The sequence below is a fragment of the Schistocerca serialis genome, chromosome 4, assembly GCF_023864345.2.
Source record: "Schistocerca serialis cubense isolate TAMUIC-IGC-003099 chromosome 4, iqSchSeri2.2, whole genome shotgun sequence".
Taxonomy (NCBI): Eukaryota; Metazoa; Arthropoda; class Insecta; order Orthoptera; family Acrididae; genus Schistocerca; species Schistocerca serialis.
In genome coordinates, this window is record NC_064641.1 from 825,100,155 (window position 1) to 825,121,859 (window position 21,705).

The 21,705-nt window shown below is 41.2% G+C and overlaps 1 protein-coding gene across 1 annotated transcript in view; it reads left to right on the top strand.

Annotated features, from left to right (window-relative positions):
* Window positions 1-11,332, top strand: part of LOC126473424 (ion transport peptide) — a 36,488-nt gene extending 25,156 nt beyond the window's left edge. Inside the window, exons 2-3 of the mRNA XM_050100462.1 lie at window positions 7,976-8,259; window positions 9,816-11,332. Coding sequence (XP_049956419.1) covers window positions 7,976-8,259; window positions 9,816-9,924 — 393 coding nt within the window. The 3' untranslated portion in view covers window positions 9,925-11,332. The remainder of the gene's footprint in view (window positions 1-7,975; window positions 8,260-9,815) is intronic.
* Window positions 11,333-21,705: the final 10,373 nt, after the last annotated feature.

Here is a 21,705-nt window from a genome sequence, read left to right on the forward strand (position 1 = left end):
AACTCAGAGGAAGTCAAGTCCGGGTTGTATGGTAGCTGATGAAACACTTCTCATCGAAAACGCTGCAGGCGCATCTTCATTGCCCCTGCAGAGTGAGTCCGAGAAGTTACGTGGGCTGCGTGACATCAGGTGAAATCTCTCACCAGGCCTTTATACGTGGCGGGAGGCACTATTTTTTAGGCATCTTTAAATGGTCACTGGTCGCTTCGAACTCAAAAGAGCGACGTGACGTGATCGACGGGTATACTAGAGAAACAGCCAAACACATCTGTGCAAAGCTTCATCGGTGGTTTCCATCTCATGCCCCATCGGACCTTACTTTCCGAATAGCCCTCACATATTGTCCGTACTTGGAGATCAAGTTACCTCAAGTTAGTACTGTCCATGGTAGGGAACGCAGCTGGAAAACTGGACTTAGTAACAGGTACAACGCCATAAATACGCCACCAAACTTCCAAGCTAAGGGTGAACGAGAGAGAGAACCACAGCATGTGGCTTCCCCTATGGAGTCGGAGCCAGTCACCGGCAGGCAATGCCTAATAAAGAATAATGAAGAATCTATGAGAAAGAGAAGAGTCGTTACTATCAGCTCGCCCTGTTCTCGCGTCCGGCCGCCTCGGACAAAGGACGGAGAAGCGGGAGGAAGGAGAGCCGTTAGTTAATTAAGTGCGAAACGTATCGACTGGCGGACCACCAACGGCGGCCGCCTCGGAACCTGTTCCGGGCCTCTGGACCACATTTTAAATGCGAGCCGGACGTGAGAGGAATACAGATGTGGTCCCCGCGCCGCGCTGTCTGGTCTGTTACGAGCCAGTTGCCCAGCCCACAGGCCCTTTGCTTGCCTACTCTCATCTACGTCTACCTTACTCGCTGCAACGTCCTCCCTCTTCCTCGACGAAGGCCGTGCTGTCTACCGTGCACCAGGGGCTAATGATGTGTTTCATAATGCGTGCCTTTCCCTCTGGTCGAGCAGTGGTGCAGTGATTACGCAATATTCGTGTCTGGCTCACACAAATCAGAACTTGCTTTTATTTCAAATCACAAAAAGCGAGTGGTTTGTCATATTTTAAACATAGCTGCGCTTCAGCAAGCATGCAAGAGCTTCAATGGATTGGGAATAGCTGCCAACCAGTTGCAAAATACAGGTTTATTGAACCTTGACCACGGTTTCGACAGTTTAAAACTGTCTTCTTCAGAAGGTATTGCACGTAGAATCACATATTATCTATATCCGATGTGGGGGGAGTAGTTGACTGGGTCTAGTACATGTGAATGCCATCCACTTAATCACCATTTAAAATAATTTAAAAGTAGTATCTCTCTACTGCGGGGCTATGTCTTACAACTTTTCAAAATACCGCACATTTGACGATGGACACCACATTTTGTTGGATCCATAATCGAATGTGTGGAATATAAAAAGTTGTAAGACAAACTCGCACAGTAGAGAGCTGCTAGATTAAAAGCACGTTTTTAAATGGTGATTAAATGGGCAGAATAAACGACTCCCACATCGGATATATATAATACGCGATTCTACATACAATACCTTTTGAAGAAGATAGTTTTAAAATTGTCGAAATCATCGTCAAGGTTTAATATACCTGTATTTTGCAACTGTTTGGCGGTTATTTCCAATCCACTGAAGCAAGTGATTTGTCATACAGCATTACAGGCCCATAAAAACAGCAACAACCGTCTCCTGAAAACTTATGGGCATTTATGAACATTATCAGCCTTATAATAAGGATGAGCGCCTAGCGTGATCTTTCGTTACGGACAAACATTAGTAATATGGAAAGACCGTGCGTTTGAACTCTCAACTGGACACCGAATAGATATAAAGTTTAACCCGTCAGATGGGTATCTGATGTGGTGAAGTATTACGGGGCGAGGACAGGATCACAAATTTCAAAATGTAACTAAGATATGCTCAGCTTCTTTCTCTCCTCTCTTAGGACATTAAAATCATATCTAAATTTTATTGTCGAAAAATACTCCAGGGAACGGAAACCTTGAAGAAATGAAGGAGGAGGTCAAACAAAATAAATCAAGAAACATAATGCGAACATTTTTTGTGCAAACAATATTCTTAGGACATTGTCTGGCAATAAGCAACTGTTCGCTCTAATGCCGTCAGTTTCACTAATCAGTCATAATTCCACATACAAATACATCGTAATCGCAATTCCTTCCGCGTTGTGTTGTCATGTGGGCAAGGTTTTTGTGGCGATCATTTGGAAGAACTTGTCGGCAGCTCCGGTGCTATTAACTGCAGGCAGCCTTCTCCTTAGGTTGCACTCACACACCTGCAGGTATCAGACCGCTAACTAGCGTGATGGACGGCCGGGGAACCTGTCCGCCCGTAATTAACAGCGAAAGCGAAGAGAAGCAGAGTGGAAGAAAAGGCGACGCCAGGGAAGGGAGGTAGGGTGCGGAATAAAACCTGTGGTAACCATTACCAGCTTAAATAAGCAAGTCGACAGAGAAGGCTTGCAGCGCGGATAAGTGGTGGAACAGGAACGGGAAGATAATATTCTAGTACCCGCAAAAGGGAACCGGAATATAATTAGTGTGAACAAGCACGTAGGGTGGGCTTTGTAAAGGAGCGCCAGGCAGTCTGAGTTGCTAGACACACACACACACGTACACACTCACAGTGCCGTCCACTCAAACGAGCATCGAATGAAGTCATCGCATCGGCTCCGCCGATCTGTAATTATGCCGGCGATCGCCTCTCATGTGCGGCCAACGTCGGAGGCCCGTGATTACGAGCGGCGATTTTTGCGGAGCGAGCGCACAGCTACAATTAAGCCCCGGCGCTCGCCCTTTGAAAGTAAGCCGCTCGCCTGGGGCGTTTTGCACGGGTGGCCGGGCCGGCCAGGTGCTCGGCCAGCTGCCCGGTGGTCGCGGCGACCGTGCAGAAAGAAGCAAGCCGGAAAAAAGGCCAAGAAAGACCAACCTGCGCGTCCGGTTGTACGCGTAAGCAGCCGAGCGGATGGCCGGATCTGCGTCTCGGTTGCAAGATAACCACATTAAACATAAAGTGACGCTGGAAAGATATCACGGATAAATTCCTCGCGTAGTATGTAATGATGTCACAAATAAACTACTCAAAGTGGTCATTCCTTAGTTGACACCGAGCGAGGTGGCACAGTGGTTAGCACACTGGACTCGCATTCGGGAGGACGGCGGTTCAATCCCACGTCCGGCCATCCTGATTTGGGTTTTCCGTGATTTCCCTAAATCGCTCCAGGCAAATGCCGGGTTGGTTCCTTTGAAAGGGCACGGCCGACTTCCTTCCCCGTCCTTCAATAATCCGATGAGACCGATGACCTCGCTGTTTGGTCTCCTCCCCCAAACAACTCAACCGTAGTTGACGAAACGAACTCTTCATAAGGCTGTCATCCTCATTAGATATGAGTCGACGATCGAATTTCATTAACTCCCCAAGACGCGGATATTGAAGAAGAACGTACTCAGTATGCTACTCATTAGATCTATTGATTTTCTCTTACAATACTAGAGGTCATGTGTTGTTTTCATGGGCCGAGGGGACCTCGTTCTTGACATACACTGGGATGACAAAAGTCATGGGATACCTCCCAACCGTGTTGAGCCTCCTTTTCCCCGGCACAGTGCAGCAAATCGACGTGGCATGAACTCAACAAGTCGTTGGGAGCCCCTGCTGAAGTAGTGAGCCATGCTGCCTCTATAGCCGTCCGTAATCGCGAAAGTGTTGCCGGTGGAGGATTTTGTGCACGGACTGACCTCTCGATTATGTCACATAATTGTTCATTGGAATTCATGTCTGGCGATATGGGTGGCCTAATGATTCGCTCGAATTGTCCAGAATGTCCTTCAAACCAATTGCGAACAATTTTGTCCTAGTAACATGGCGCATTGTTATCCATAAAAATTGCATCGTAGTTTGGGAAAATGGAGGCCACGAATGGCTGCAAATGGTCTCCAAGTAACTGAACATAACCATTTCCAGTCAGTGACCGCTTCAGTTGGACCAGAGGAACAGCCCATTCCCTGTAAACACAGCCCACACCACCATGCAGCCACCACCAGTTTGCACAGTTTCTTTAAAGTCAGTACCGCCGTTAGACTGTTGTTTCATTCTGCGCACGCCATCTTGACTCAAGATGGTGTACTCAGTAATGAAGCAAAGCAGTAATGGTTCAAATAGCTCTGAGCACTATGCGACTTAACTTCTGAGGTCATCAGTCGCCTAGAACTTAGAACTAATGAAACCTAACTAACCTAAGGACATCACACACATCCATGCCCGAGGCAGGATTCGAACCTGCGACCTAGCGGTCACGCGGTTCCAGACTGAAGCGCCTAGAACCGCACGGCCACACCGGCCGGCGCAAAGCAGTAAGCTCTGCCAGATGTATAGCCTCTTAGGCATACGACAGTATGCCATCTTAGGCAATTTATAACACTTAAAACACTTGATAATGGCACTTTGAAGCCGAAATCATGATTGTGTAAGTGTAAATGTAACACTGTAAATAAACAACAGTCTAATGGCGGTACTGACTTTAAAGAAATATATTATGACTGTGGTCCCACATTATGAAAAAGTTTGCACAGTGCCTTGTTGACAACTTGGATCCATGACTTCGTGGGGACTATGACACAGTCGAACCCTACCATCAGCTCTTATCAAGCGAAATTGGGACTCATCTGACCAGGCCACGGTTTTCCAGTCGTCTAGGGTCGAATCGATGCGGTCACGAACCTAGGAGAGGCGCTGCAGGCGATGTCGTGCTGTTAGCAAAGGCACTCGCGTCGATCATCTGCTGCCACAGCTCATTAATAACAAACTTCGACGCACTGTCCTAACGGAAACGTTCTTCGTACTTCTCGCATTGATTTCTGCGGTTATTTCACGCAGTGTTGCTTGCCTGTCAGCACTAACAACTCTGCGCAAAAGACGCTGCTCTCGGTCGGTAAGTGCGTTGTCCTTGGTGAGAAGTAATATGCTAAATTTGGTATTCGCGGCTCTCTCCTGACACTGTGGGTAACACAACACTGAATCTCCTAACGATTTCCGTAATGGAATGTCCCATGCGTCTAGCTCCAACTCCCATTCCGCGTTCAAAGTCTGTTAATTCCCGTCGTGCGGCTGTAATGACGTCGCAAACATTTACACATGAATCACCTAAATATAAATGATATCTCCGCCAACGCACTGCCCTTCTATACCTTGTGTACGATACAATCGCCACCTCTATATGTGCATATCGCTATCCTATGACTTTTGTCACCTCCGTGTATAAAGTACACTACTGACCATTAAAATTGCTACACCACGAAGATGACGTGCTACAGTCGCGAAATTTAACCGACAGAAAGAAGATGCTGTGATATGCAAATGATTAGCTTTTCAGAGCATTCACACGAGGTTGGCGCCGGTGGCGACATCTAGAACGAGCTGACATGAGGAAAGTTTCCAACCGATTTCTCATACACAAACAGCAGTTGACCGGCGTTGCCTGGTGAAACGTTGTGTTGCCTCGTGTAACGAGGAGAAATGCGTACCATCACGTTTCCGACTTTGATAAAGGTCGGATTGTAGCCTATAGCGATTGCGGTTTATCGTATCGCGACACTGTTGCTCGCGTTGGTGGAGATCCAATGACTTAGCAGCATATGGAACCGGTGGGTTCAGGAGGGTAATACGGAACGCCGTGCTGGATCCTAACGGGTTCTTATCACTAGCAGTCGAGATGACAGGCATCTTATCCGCATGGCTGTAACGGATCGTGCAGCCACGTCTCGATCCCTGAGTTAACAGATGGGGACGTTTGCAAGACAACAACCATCCGCACGAACAGTTCGACGACGTTTGCAGCAGCATGGATTATGAGCTCGGAGACCATGGCTGCGGTTACCCTTGACGCTGCATCACAGACAGGAGCGCCTGCGATGGAGTACTCAACGACGAACCTGGGTGCACGAATGGCAAAACGTCATTTTTTCGGATGAATCCAGGCTCTGTTTACAGCATCATGATGGTCGCATCCGTGTTTGGCGACATCGCGGTGAACGCACATTGGAAGCGTGTATTCGTCATCGCCATACTGGCGTATCACCCGGCGTGATGGTACGGGGTGCCATTGGTTACACGTCTCGGCCACCTCTTGTTCGCATTGACGGCACTTTGAACAGTGGACGTTACATTTCAGATGTGTTACGGCCCGTGGCTCTACCCTTCATTCGATCCCTGCGAAACCCTACATTTCAGCAGGATAATGCACGACCCATGTTGCAGGTCCTGTACGGGCCTTTCTGGATACAGAAAATGCTCGACTGCTGCCCTGGCCAGCACATTCTCCAGATCTCTCACCAACTGAAAACGTCTGGTCAATGGTGGCCGAGCAACTGGCTCGTCACAATACGCCAGTCACTACCCATGATGAAATGTGGTGTCGTGTTGGAGCTGCATAGGCAGCTGTACCTGTACACGCCATCCAAGCTCTGTTTGACTCAATGCCCAGGCGTATCAAGGCCGTTGTTACGGTCAGAGGTGGTTGTTCTGGGTACTGATTTTTCAGGATCTATGCACCCAAATTGCGTGAAAATGTAATCACATGTCAGTTTTAGTGAAATATATTTGTCCAATGAATACCCGTTTATCATCTGCATTTCTTCTTGGTGTAGCAATTTTAATGGCCAGTAGTGTATCCACAAAAACAACGAATTTTCTTTTACATGTTCTGTAATTGTTATCGATGCATCGTAATGCACTAAGTAGTTACAGCTGTTTGTAATCGTTTTATTATTTTTGAACTGCCCTGTATTGTCTTTGGGCGGGCAAGTTCTCTGTGCTATGTGAACAGCGGAAATCGTACGCCTTGACCTAATCTGCTGCCGAGACACGAAAGAAGTACTCGGAACTGTGAGCTCCTTTCTGAGGTATCGTCAAGTGTCGGGAATCTGGTGCGCTGGCCCGGCAGTGGGCGCTGAAGGCACTCGCGAGGCACCGTGTCGGGCCGGCCCTAACGAGCGCACATCCTCTGGCTAACGAGGCGGAATGACGGCGCTGCGGGCTCAGCCGACGGTCGGCCAACAGGGCCACGGCCGGCTCGGGGGCTCGGGCAGGCACTCCGCAGCGGCGCGCCAGTCCCACCACGTGCGTCAGCGCAGCTCGGCGCGGTCTCCGGCCGCCTCCGCTCGCCGCTCCGCAAACGCACACGCAGTTCCGCGGGCTCGGGAACATCTCACGCCGGGCGCCATGCCTCTCGCGAGGAGCTCCGCTCGTTTCGTCTGCGCGTCGTCGTGCCAGTCGCAGAGTGTCTCGATAAGAGCTGTAGCCGAGGATCACGGTCCGGGATCGCCGCGCAATTCACCGACGTGTGCAAACTGATTCTCTCGTCGTCTCTGATTTCTTGTTGTGACTGAATAGGAAAAATCGCTACAGCTTGTGCGAAAAAAACATCTGTTCGATATTTGTATTTCCAAATCCGTGACAAGAGCCTCGCAGCTGTATTCGTTCAAGGAGTGGCTGCGAAAGTTATGAGGTAGCAGAATGAATCTACGTTGCAGATTCTATCCGTTATACCGAAATACGCCGATGACTATTTTGTATCCTTTGTTGTTGTTTCATTTCCCTGCAGCTCTTTTCAAGAGTTCACCATACCACAGTGTATAGACACGCGATCGAGCAAGTACTAATTGTGCAGTAATCCACATTATCGTTGCTTTCTAAGTGTCCTTGCTTTGATCCCACCGCTGGTGTCATAGACAGTTAATATTTTTGAACAATAGTTTTTCAAGAACGGTATCTGACGTCGGCCACTACGAAATTCCACCCATAATATAGTGCCTTTCCCCGCAGTTTGTCGTAAATAATCATCCGTGGTTGGTTTTGCTCAGCACTATGTGTCGCCAACGCCAGGCACCTGTTGCATTTCGTCTAGCAACAAAAGCACTGACCATGGGAATATCATTGTTGCAGATGCACCACCAGAAGCAGCAGCAGCAGCAGAAGCAGCAGGGAGAGGCTCCATGCCGACATCTCCAGTGGCGGTTATCAGGGGTCGTCCTCTGCGTCCTCGTCGTAGCTAGCCTCGTTTCCACGGCGGCTTCCAGCCCGTTGGATCCACACCACCTTGCCAAAAGGTCCTTCTTCGACATCCAGTGTAAAGGAGTTTACGACAAGAGCATCTTTGCACGCCTCGACCGCATCTGCGAAGATTGCTACAACCTATTCCGCGAACCTCAGCTCCACTCTCTGTGCAGGTAGGTTGAACTGACGCAAGAATGCCTCGAACTGGTTGTAAGAAAATACACACGCAAAATCGATCTAAATTATCCAGCAGAAAATTCAGACTGCTCTGTCAGCATTGAAATCGTTTCTTATAAATGACAGGAAATGCAATTAGTACTGGTTTTTATTTCTGCTTAGTAATGAACAAAATATGGGGTCATCACAAAAGGAAAAAACGTGGTCCAAATTAAAAATAATAATAACAATGATGATGAGGCATGCCTTTTCTTTGACCTTTCCACGTAATATGCATAAACTTTATCATAACCTACACTAGTTGTCTGTCTGATAGGGCGAAATATGAAATTAACATTTATACTGCAGGTAACTGATGCCTCATATATAATTCAAATACTAATAGTGAGTTATTTATAGTTCAGTTTTAAAAAGAAAATGTTGATGAATCTGATGTAGTGCCTTTTGTTTCAAGTCAACAAACATTGTTTTCACTGTTTTCGAAGGCAGATGATCTTTTTCTGAAATTGCTCCCGGCTTCTGTTTATAAAGTTCTTACATCTATAAATTCTTGATTGTAATTTATATATTTCATTTTGTATTAAAAATTATATATGCTTCTCTTTACAGAGTATTCTGTTATTAATTGTTTCATAGTATATATTTTAATGAAACTTTACAGAAATTGTATCTTTTCATACAGTCAATAAATAATTAATAATTTGAGATCTGTTGAAAAATAAATTTCGTTTAGTGTAAATAATATTTTTTCCAATTACAATCAATACTTAACTGCACTTCAGAATACAAAATTAAAACACACAAATGCAAAAAAAAAAGCATTGAAATTATATGTGTTTCTTAACTTGTCTGATTATTACAGGAAAGACTGTTTCACATCTGACTACTTCAAAGGATGCATCGATGTTCTACTTCTCCAAGATGACATGGATAAGATACAGTCTTGGATAAAACAAATACATGGGGCAGAGCCAGGGGTTTAGGTATTTTATTTTTTGTTTTGTTTTGTTTTTCCTTTTTTCGTTTTCTAACTACAAAAATAACATTAAATAGTAATTACTTAAAACAATCTTTAACTAGAATAATAGTTTTTTCTGAAAATAATGTAGTTAAAATCAAAATTCATTAAATAACTTACTAACTATATAGTAATACTGAAGGCTTCTATAAACACTACAAATCTATACCTTTTACTAATTTATATCTACAGAACCAGCACTAACATTACGAGGTACTATGAACCAGCACTAACATTATGAGATAGTGTGTTAAAAAATAAACCTTATCATCATCAAGACTATAATGTGGTGTCAGTAATGGAAAAGTGAAACAATAATTAATATCATCCTGAAATAAAATCATGTCAAATATTCAGTTACATGGTTCAGAAATTAAATAACACTGAAAAATACAATTAAAATCTCAAAGCGAAAATTTTCTGAAATTCTCACACATGGAATCTAATAAAACGTTTTGACACATGAGCAAAATTGCACTTGACTGAAAAATATCTGAATTTGGTCTAAAATAAGTCTTGATTTACCTTTTTCAGATCTGACTGTTTCAAGAGCCCATACTTCAAAGGTTGTCTTCAGGCACTACTTCTGATTGATGAAGAAGAAAAATTTAACCAAATGGTGGAAATACTGGGGAAGAAGTAGACTGCACAAGAGCTCCCTGCAGGCTGGGAGATAAATTACGGAAACATTCTAGTCTTTGAAAATATATGTTGGAAGAGTTAGATCTGTTTTTGTTTGATTGATTTTATGTTGATGCACTGGCCTCTGAGCCATCATTAATGTTTTAATTACTTTGTGAGTACACTATCCGTGGGCTCATAATGGAGAGTTCTGGACGAGATTTCATCATACTTTCATTTCATCATGCAGACTGTCATATTTTCATATATAATTCAAATCACTTATTTATTAGTTGTTTCTGAATGATTTGCAAATGCACACAGTAACACACCTATCGTTTTTCTCGATATTGTTGTAGCATCATCTGGTTATAAAATTTCCAAAATTTTTCAACAAATTTATAGAAATATCACTCAGGAACGAAGAAGAAATGGTGATAAAGCTTAACATATATATTGAATTAATATGGTCATCTCATGTTGGAAAATTAATATTGAATATGATTTTAAATAATGTCTTTATTTTGTTCACCACGTGAGCAACTTTGACATCGCACTATCAGTGAAGTTTTGGTGGCATCTTGTGAAGCATTATGCCATGACGATGCTGAAAAGTATTAATGTATTTATTTTTAATATAGAACTTCATTCACTTAGTAGTCACAATCCTTATAATGTATTATTCATCATGCATTTATTAAATTATTTAATGAAACCATCTACATACTGCAAATCATGTGATTTGTTAATTATTAGCTAAAAGCTGATGTGTTGTGGCAGTATTAAAAAGATTTGTAAAAATGAAATATATGTCCAGGAAACTGGTTTTTTGTATTTCACACTATCATTCCATAATCAGTATTCTTATGTGTCAATGAGGAAGAGACCTTGCCTTGTATACATTACCTCTGCAGTATAGCCTAGTTCCTGCTCTGACACATTTGCAAACATAGTGCAAAGCACTGTCAGTAAGAATATGAGGAGCATTTGTTTACCTGTGTGCAAGTAGGTGTGTCTTGAGTGTTTATACTTATTTTAGATTAGCATTGTGTCTTAAATTATTTCAGAAGTAGTTTAGTTTTACAACTCGTTCATATTTTATGTGGAAAGAGATTCTTTTGTGTATATGTTAACTTATTACAATTTTTTATGATTTGAAGAGAGTACGGGTTTAGTGTATATTTTTATATAACCTTGTAAACTTATTGTACAATTGACTGTCAACTTCTTTTATCTGAACATCTTTGTGAGCCACAGAAAGTGTGCCTATATGTTTCATACTACGTTGAAGCTTTTGTTATGTACCATGTCTGTTTAAACCTAAAAGGAAAATTGGAAATTATTTTGGAGCCTATTTTCTAAACAATACATGTGTCAATTTTTGGTCTGGGAAAATTAACTGAATCCAGAAATATATATTTTCAAGCTAATTTCAATTTTATTTCTCTACACTTTACCCTTCCCCAAACCATAACTGGTTCTCTCAGACTATAGTGCAGGAAAACTAAGTACAGCGCTGTAGTGGCTCTAGGGTAATGGATAATTAGACTGGGAAAGTAAAATTGTACCAGAGCAATTTCTTAAAAGTCTGATGTGGAGAATTTCAACTACAAATTTCAGGGGTTATAATGCAATGCTAATGCTGTAAAATATCACTTACAAAGTTATTGTTACTTGCAGTTTTCAAATATAATAAGTGTTCTAAAAATACCATGACTGATAATTTTGTCATTGAGCAATTCAGCCAGTTCAATAATAACACAAAAACATGGAACACATTTTCAGCAACTGTCATAAGTACCTTTATTTAATCATGTACTGCTGTTATGTAATTAGTGAATGTTTTAAGGTGAAATACTTACTACGTCTCTGAAATGTTAAAAACTATAGGATGTCTAAAGACAGCAATGAAAATGTCACACTAGATATTAGCAAAACTGGTTCAAAGATTTGTTATTAAGTTCATTTTAGATAATCAGCTGCAAACAAGGTATCATTTGCATCAATACTGCAAAGAGTGTAGTTTCACCTATTAAGCATTTATAGTGAGGCCAAGATTTTCCCACAAGACAACTGTTCTAACATGCCATGTAGCTGGTTCAAATTCCGTACAAGATTCTAAGTTTATATAAAGCAAAGAATGAAGAAGCTATATATTTTTCATATACACACATGATTTCATTCCAGAAATTGAAACGAAAGAATCAGTTCTGGTGACAGTTTTCTAGAATGACAGTTATCTGGCAACATATTTTTTTTTTTATTTTCATTACACATTTCGCTATTTTTATGGCTAATGACCATTCCCCACACCAGCAATGAATGTTATCAAGGTAAGTCAGAGGACAGAGGAACTTTCGTATTAGAGTATGCTATTACTCCCACAATACAGGGATTCAAATTAATATAAAGAACTATGTTTTAACAACGATAGGTACTCCCTTCTTGGGTGAGAGCATAGAGGCCTATGCAAAAATATGACAGTATTAAAAACAACAAGGTGCTAGGACAAATAATTTCACATACATGCATTCTGACCGTGTATACACATGACGGAAAGTGTTACTGATTTTTCTAAACGACTAGAGAGTACAGACACAAGATTTTGTAGATATCAGTTTCACTCAAGGCGCTGATTGGTCATTGGACTGAGGTACTCAAAGCTACTGGTGTCACAGTTGGACTTACTCCTGACAAAGGCATTTTAATCATGAACAGGACATAGTGTAATAGACTGGGGTTTGGATCTAAGTGCACAAAGTGATTTAGACACAAATAGTTATATTCAGTAGTATCAGTATCTTTTGGTATAAAACAATTTGAGCAATTGCATCATGACAGGAATACACTTGAGAAACAGAATGCATGGAGAGAATTTATAAGAAGAACAATTTTGCTAAAGATACTGTGGATTACAAGTTGGATTCATACAGCAATATGAATTGTGTTTACTGTAAATTTAGTTGAGTTTGAATTATAATAGAGCAGACAAGAAAGAACGATTAGTGCATGAGATCCAAGAGATAAATCTACTGAATGCTAAGAATGATTTGTAATTAAGTGTTGTAACTTAAGTACAAATTTCAAAATATCTCCACAAAAACAGAACTTGCAAAATAAAATAAAATTCTCAAGAATAAATGAAAGTGTAGCTGGGAATCACTTCCTCTTATTTTCAGGTGTAACAGCAAGTCTAGGGAGCAGAAATAGACAAACTAATACAGTCTAACAAACTCTAAAGCAAGGAGTCTAATATAGGTGGGTTAGTTATACTCTAGTGGACACTGCACTGCACATTTCAATAGCGATACATGTATCAGTTTTGAAAATAATACACTCAGTCATTCATGACATCCTACTGTTTCTAACTAACTTCTGAGACCTACTACGAGACTATAGATTGGTATTTTCTGACAATGCAGCCACACTATACCAAGCAACCTAAAACACTGATCAGTTTTATAACTGTTGGACTGAGAAACCTTTATCATGGGCATCCAGTTCAGGAAAACTAAATTTTGTGTCCCAGAAATATCTGTAAGGAGAAGGAACGCTCAGTTCCAGTGACTGTAGGGGTCTACATGTCAATGTCCTATGTTAGAGAGATTTCACGGAAGCTACACTCACAAAGCTAGTCTGTTTGTGATGTAATGTCAAGTGCAAAGATCAATGATGCACTTAATGCAGTCACTCTGACAGACATGGGAACTACAACTGGCAAGATCTATCAAAATCTAAGGCATACTGTATGAAGCACACAATAATAGTACATTAGTGCAATGCATTAGAGAGTACATCGTGACATATTACTTTAAGAGGTCAGTGATACAATGATTTGCTGGCAGACATTCAGATACCATTTTCATGCTTGAACTACTGCACAAACTGCACAACAGGCGCTTATCATGAACATGAATGCAGAATATCGCTTACAGTGCTACAGACAACACCGTCATTGGTCAGTGGAACTGTGGAGGATGATTTGATGGACTGATGAATGGCAGCAAATAATGAGGCTTTTAGATGTGTTCTAGTAGACCAAATGAATACTTAGCAACTGTGAAAGTCAATGAAAGTGATATGATCATCAGGGGCTATGCTTACTAATCTGGGATGAGGTTATTACATTTGGCTGAAGACAGAAAACATAGGAATTCATGAACATTTTTACAGTAGTATATGTTCACACATTATTCAGTATACTGAAGGATAACCTTCTGGGGTGTGAAATGGACCACAGTATGAATTAAAATTCGAAAGTAGCTATCTGATACTAATTTGACATAATACATAAAAAATTATGGTCATTAAAGTATTTTACTCTACTGCTTGCAGAAGCTACACACAAACCTCATACAATTAATAGAACGCCATTTTGTTAGAAAAACTACTGATTCTCCCTCAGGTACGTAGCTGCTTAAAAAAAGGGGGAGGGGGGTATTTTACATTCTGTAATGAAACAGTTGTCTCCATCAGGCAGTTTGTTAATCTTGCTTGCATAAGATATTCAGGCAAGAACGCAAAGTCTACATGGTTATTGTTTTTGTCTCTTGTACAGTGACCACACAAATTGCAGATTTCTGCTACTAGCTACAAATAACATTAATGAGTGAATGTATCAGAATGTTCAGCAAAAATACATTTCCCAGTGTACAATAATCTACATTATACAACATATTGCTGCCTACTGTTGCAGAGGAATACTTCATTTACTACAGCAATCCCGATTATTGCAGTAAAGTACGCAAATAAACTAGCATCTGATGATTCACTTCAAAACAATAAGAGATATTTGTACATGTTAAACAAGCTGCAATGAGGTTTTTCTGTTCTAACTCGTAATTTACTACCTAAAATGGCGGCCGTCCATTCCTCACTAACATAGTGCATTATTAATGGGCCACCCCACCACCAACATTATTTGGTTACCCAGTAACATAGGATCAATCTACCATTCGTGCTTTTTATGTCACTCAATCAACGGCAGCAGCAGCAAATTCAGGCGATATTTACAATTTCCAGCAGAGTATCAGGCCCAAAGGTATTCTGCAGAAGTACGTAAATGTATTATGCTATTTACAGTTTTGGAGCAATTTGTTACGAATTTGTCAATTTTCTACCACTTTTTTAAGAAGACACACATAAAAGATGAGATCATTATTATTTAACAAGTACCGCCACTGTGCAATGTTGAAACCTGCTACACTGATATCTGAATAGTTTAATGTTTAATAATTAATGCAATGCAAAAAATGCGCTCCTGCTATGTTTCTTTTCACTGCAAGGAAATTATCAATGCATTGTTAGAGTGTGATGTCACTACAGGTTGGCTGAGAGTAGTGTCAGACTATAATATTACTGGGAATTGTAAACAGCTGAGGGAAACGCGAGCAGAGACATAGTACACACACATTACTCATGACTAAAGTAAAATCGATAGCACATGTTTTACCAGATAATGTATAAATGATCACTGTGCCACATGGGGCACAGTGGGAAGCAAGGAAGGCAACAATAACTTCTTTATTTGAAACAAGCAAAAATTGTGGAAGGACCTCTCCCACAAAGTATTTCAAGTACGCATGTCTGCACCACGCCAAATGCATCCACATAGAGAAATACCACAACAAGTTACCATCATGGACTGAGGGCCAGTTTGCCACTGCAGCACATGTCGAAATCTGGCACTGGCGCCACATATGGATAAACAGATAACGAGTATAGGCTTTGCATTGTCTTAACTGGACACAGACCCCTACATCCCACCCCTTGACAATCCAAATCCCAGTCCTGCAGCCAAGCCTCTTTGTGACCCTTGATGATTAAACAAGTAATGATGGCTACGACCACTTTCTTTAATAATTCTCTTGAAAAATCACCTTTTCTCAACACACCTAAAGTGCAATACATATTAAACAGATAGATATTTCAGAGCACCTATCACAAACAATTGTGATCTGCCGAGCAATTATATCACTTTATCTTAATGGGGCACACTCGATACGAATTGGCTAAAACGTGTGTGCTAACCCACAGTTGCGTAATACAGATGTATCCATTCCAGCGCCTTACTAGTGCATTGGTACTCCATTCACGCTGAATACATCAGTCCTACATAACATAATGCCTTTACATCTTTCCAGAGGTATGTGACTTCAGATATTTACGAAATTCACGTCGCATTACGATTTGACAGTTGTAGTACTTTTTACTGATTCTGTCAGATTGATCATCGACGAAAGTATAAAGCAGGAACTGACATTAAAATTCCGTCATACGACTTTCCCTTCATTTAATTTTCACTACCGCAACAATCAGAGGTAAAGTGTGACAGTCCTAATAGTCAGCAGGCATATTTTCCTCTGCTGTTTTGGTACATATCTGCAATTTCATTTTTGCAACACAACCAAATATTTTCTCCATATTTTGGTTTCATAGTTCTACAGTGAAAATCATACATCATTTCTTTAGTTAAATCAAGTATACTCATGCTTAAATAGATGGGTTTATAAATTTGATTTTTGCCTTATTCGTACAGATAGCAACAAGATTTTCATTAAATATCGCTCTCCTTTTAAAGTTTGGCTTTAATACAAGTTTATCACATTTTTCTCCATCTGAAACTAATTTAATATCTACTCTGTTTCGTAAGTTATCCATCGTCTTTCCAAATACTGAATTATTCACCTATTTGTAGAAATCTTTTTCAAAATCATTCTTGGTTTTAGTCCTCATTTCTGTATTTAAATCTATACTTTCTTCAACTTATCTGATTGTTTAAATTTTAAAACTCAATGCAGTTTTTGTTAATTTCATTCTTAGAGACAGATAATGTTTAAGATTTCTATAGTGAACTACACTAGTAGATCACGGGTGCGCTATAAAAAGGAAGCAGCTACTTGGGTAACAATGTACTTGCGGAGTGTACATGGTTTATTTTCTTTAGGCTAGGCAGTAGTTTGAGGTACTCCGATGAACTTTCGCCATTCGATACGAAGACAGCGAAATCAGACTGCGTTCAGAGTAAAGACACTTAAACTGCCAAAATTTTATTAGTAAATTGTCGAAGTATTCGTAACAAAGCTGCTGAATTTAGCGCTCTCCAGGGACTTTGCCGCGCTCACATCATTTTCGGGATTGAGATCTGGCTGAAACCCGAAGCAGAAAACTCTGAAATATTTAGTGAGTCATGGAACGTATATTGGAAAGACATATTCGATGCCATAGGAGGTGGACTGTTCATTACAGTCGACGAAAATATTGTCTCTAATGTGGTCGACCCTGTGTGTGACTGTGGAGTTAACTGGAAGCGTATAACAGGTCTAGGTGAAATCAAGTTAATTGTTGAACTTTTTACCGGCCATCCGGATTCCGCCATGACAGTTTTAGAGTCGTTCATAGAAATCCTACACACAGTAGCACGGAAATAGCCAGATCATGCAAAATAAGTTGGATGCAAATTTAATCTACCGATTATGGAATGATGTGTTTATGGATTCATTGCAGGCAGTAAGGACATGGAGTCTTGTGAAGTACTTTTGAATATGTTTTCCAAAATCTGTCTTGAGCAGCTAGTTCAACAGCCCACACATAAATGGAAATATTTTAGATCCTGTAGCTACAAACAGGCCTCACCTTATCAACGATGTCAGTATAGGTATAGGAATTGTGTTCAGGTCGTCGTCATAGCAATGATGGTTAGTAAAGTCAATAAATCAGTCAAGAAGATTAGGAGGGTATTTTTGCTATAAACAACATCGAAGCAGCTGTTAGCTTCCCACTTAGACAGTGAAAGGGCATCATTTAGTCCCAGCATGATGGAAATAGAGAAATTGTGAGCAAACTTTAAACGGATTGTAAATCACGCTTTGAAGAAGTATGTGCCAAGTAAGTGGGTTAAGGACGGAAAAGATCCACTGTAGTTTAATAATAAAATTCGGAAAATACTGAGGAAGCATTCGGTTCAAAAGAGAACACGAATTAAGACAGGCAAAAGTCAGTAGAGATTCGTGCGTCCATAAACGATTCATGCGCGAAGCATGAAACAACTACGACCGTCATACCTTAGCATAGGATCTAGCCGAGAACCCAGGAAGATTCTGGCTCTACATAAAATCGCTAAGCGGGTCGAAGGCTTCTATCCAATCAGTCGTTGACCACTCTGCTGTGGCAATACAAGATACCAAAAGGAAAACAGAAGTTTTAAATTTCGCGTTTAATAAATTGTTCATGCAGGAGGATCGTACAAATATACTGTTATCTGACTATCGCACAGACTCCTGTATAGATGGCTTAGTAATAGGCATCCAACACGTAGAGAAGCAACTGCAACAGTTGAAACCAAATAAGTCGCAAGGGTCGGTTGGAATTCCAATTCAGTTTTATAAAGAATGTTCTACAGCATTGCCTCCTTAGTTATGTTGAATTTATCACGAATCTCTCGCCCAGCACAAAGTCTAGAGCGACTAGAAAATGCGCTGTTACCTCATATATATATAAGCAGCTTAAAACAACAGACCCAAAATTGCAGACCAATGTCCTTAACAGCGGTTTGCTGTACAATTCTTAATATAATAAGGTTTCTTGATACGGGAATACTTCTGTCCACATATCAGCACGGTTTTAGAAACCATCGCTCGTGTGAATCTCCGCGAGTCTTTTCTTTTACCTGATGTACTGCGAACTATGGATGAACGACTACAGGCAGATTCCATATTCCTAGATTTCCGAAAATCATTTGACACATTGCCCTACTGCAAACTGTTAACGAAGGTAGGAGCATTCGAATAGGTATGTGAGTGGCTTGAGACTTCTTAACAGAACCCACTGCGTTGTCCTCGACGGCGAGTGTTCATCAGACACAAGGGTATTGTCATGAGTGCCCAAGGAAGTGTGTATGAACCGGTATTATTTTTTATATACATAAATGGTTTGACAGACGGGGTGAGCTGTTTGCTGATGATGTACGGCATGGTGTCGTGGTTGAGTGACTGTAGGAAAATGCAAGATGACTTAGAAGAAACTTCTAAGTGGTGTGATGAACGACAGCTAGTTCTAAATTCGGAAAAATGTCAATTAATGCAGATGAGTACTAAAACCAATCCCATAACGTTCAAACACAGCATTATTAATGTGTTACTTGAAACAGTCAAGTCGATTAAATATCTTGCCGTAACACTGCAGAGCAATAAGAAATGGACCCAGCATGTAAGGACTGTAGTGGGGAAGGAAAACGATCGACTTCAGTTTACTGGGAGGGTTTTAGGAAAGCGTGGTTCATGTGTAAAGGAGACCACAGAGAAAGCACCAGTGCAAGCCATTCTTGAGTATTGCTCAACTGTTTGGGACTCTCACAGGTCTGATTCAAGGCAGACATGGAAGCAATTCACAGATGAGAGCTAGATTTGTTATCAGCAGGTAGTATCAACACGCAAGTGTTACGGAGGTGGTTCAGTTGGAATTCCCGGAGGGAAGGCGATCCTACTACCGCCGACGTATAGTTTGCACAAGGGCCATGAACATAAGATAAGAGAAATAAGGGGTCGTGCAGAGGCACATAAACAGTCGTTTTTCCCTCGGCATGTACAACAGAGAGGAAAATGACTAGCAGTGTTACGATGTACCGTCCGGCACGCACCGTATGGTGGCTTGCGGATTACGTATGTACATGTAGATGTCAGTGAAAATGAGTAAAATGTATTCAACGACACAGCGAGAGGTATTTCCTGTATGTAGGTCCCGAGTTGGACGATTTCATAGCTGCAGTCATGCAAGATTACAAACATGCTAAATTTAACATAAATAAAAAACTATTATTCCACAAATATTGTCGTATGACAAACAGCTTTGATGAAAGAGGAAGAAAAAGGAGCGTATATTAAAAGATTATACACATGAAAAAATTAATGAATTATTATTATTGTTTTAAAAGATGCAATGCATGTACAATTTTCTATCACACGTATTACTATACTTTCCTGAGAAACGTGTATTCAGTTCATACTTTCTATATAGAGACACAGTTGCTATACTTAACACACGTTCTAGACAATCAGGGACACGAAAATAAACTATGCTCTATCTGATCATAGTTTTAATTATTTACTTGTAAACTATGTGGAAATCTATGTTACACATTCGATTCCACTGGTCTACTGGCGTACTGACTATTGCTCAAAAGCAAATTGCATTTCAAAATCACAGGGATGGAAGCTGGAGCTGTATATGTTGTAGAAGATTGTAGTTTTAATGGAATACCCGTCAATGGTGGGAGGCAGTAACGCACAGCAATAATGACATCACATATATGTACAGGGTAGACACAATAATATGAACACAACACAATACAATACATCTTGTTACAAGCAGGTATCACTGCATATAGATAAATACTATGATACAGCTGGAGTGTACAGCTCACGTGCCAAGTCGTAGAGGTTATCTTTTAGTGTATTACATACTTTGTTCAGTGACGGTTAAGATAAGCAGCGGTTCTAGGCGCTACTATCTGGAGCCACGCGACCGCTACGGTCGCAGGTTCGACTCCTGCCTCGGGCATGGATGTGTGTGACGCCGTTAGGTTAGTTAGGTTTAAGTAGTTCTAAGTTCTAGGGGACTGATGACCTCAGATGTTAAGTCCCATAGTCCTCAGAGCCATTTGAACCATTTTTAAGATAAGCAAGCAATCTCTCAGACTTTCAAACAGGGCAACTTATTGGTGCGCCATTAGTGGGACTAGCTGTGACAAAAATAGTTGAACTGTTTAACACTTCACGATCGCCAGTATCCCCGGAAATGATGGCACATACAAAACATGGTAAAACAGCATTGATGAAGAGGAATAGTCGGCGAAATCCGAAGTGAACTGACAGAGGCCAACGAGCATTAAAAAGGATTGTGACCAGACAACATAAAACTACCGTGGCAAAAATGACTGCACAACTAAACACTCTCTTGAGTAACACTGTGTCGACAATAACACTACGGCGGGAGCTTCACAAGGCTAACATTCGTGAAAGTCTGCAATTTCAAAAGCCTTAATATTGGAGGCCGAAGCAAAGCTACGAAAGAAGACGTGCCACGACCATAAAACCTGGACACTTGATGACTGGACAGAATATGATACGGTTTCCTACAAACAGCTGGGTGTATGTATGGAGAAACCCAAAAAAAGCCTCTGATACGGCCTGAGTGTTTCCTACAGTCCATCATGGGGGAACTTCTGTTATGAGTTGGGCGGTGATACCATGGTATTCTGCTGGCCCCATTTCATTTGTCGGATTACAGCGAATGAATATCTCAACATTCTCGACAATGATGTGCTCACTACGACAAGCACATTGGTGCCAAATACTGCTATATGCCAAGACGAGTTTGTGCCCATACACACTGCCAAAAAGGTTCATGCGTGGTTTGTGGTGCATCGGAATATCATCAAACATATTCCCTGGCCAGCGCAATCTCCTGACCTTAACATCACTGAACCGATGTGGGGAGTTTTAGAGCAGAGAGTGAGGAGCAGATTTCCAGCTACAACATCATCGAAACAATTGGCGGATGTTCTGACAAAAGGATAGGAGAGCATTCCGTTGGAAACTATTCTGAAGTTCTACGAATCTATTCCACGAAGAACTGCAGCTGTTCTCAAAACCAGTGGTTCCTCCTTATCAATAAATAAATTTGGTATATATGACAGGTAGTCACATGATTTTGTCCATCCCCCGGTCCCCCGTACTTTAATGGTGGTGGGGGTGGGGGGGGGGGGGAGGGGGAGAGGAAGAATAGACATTAGAGAGACATTGTG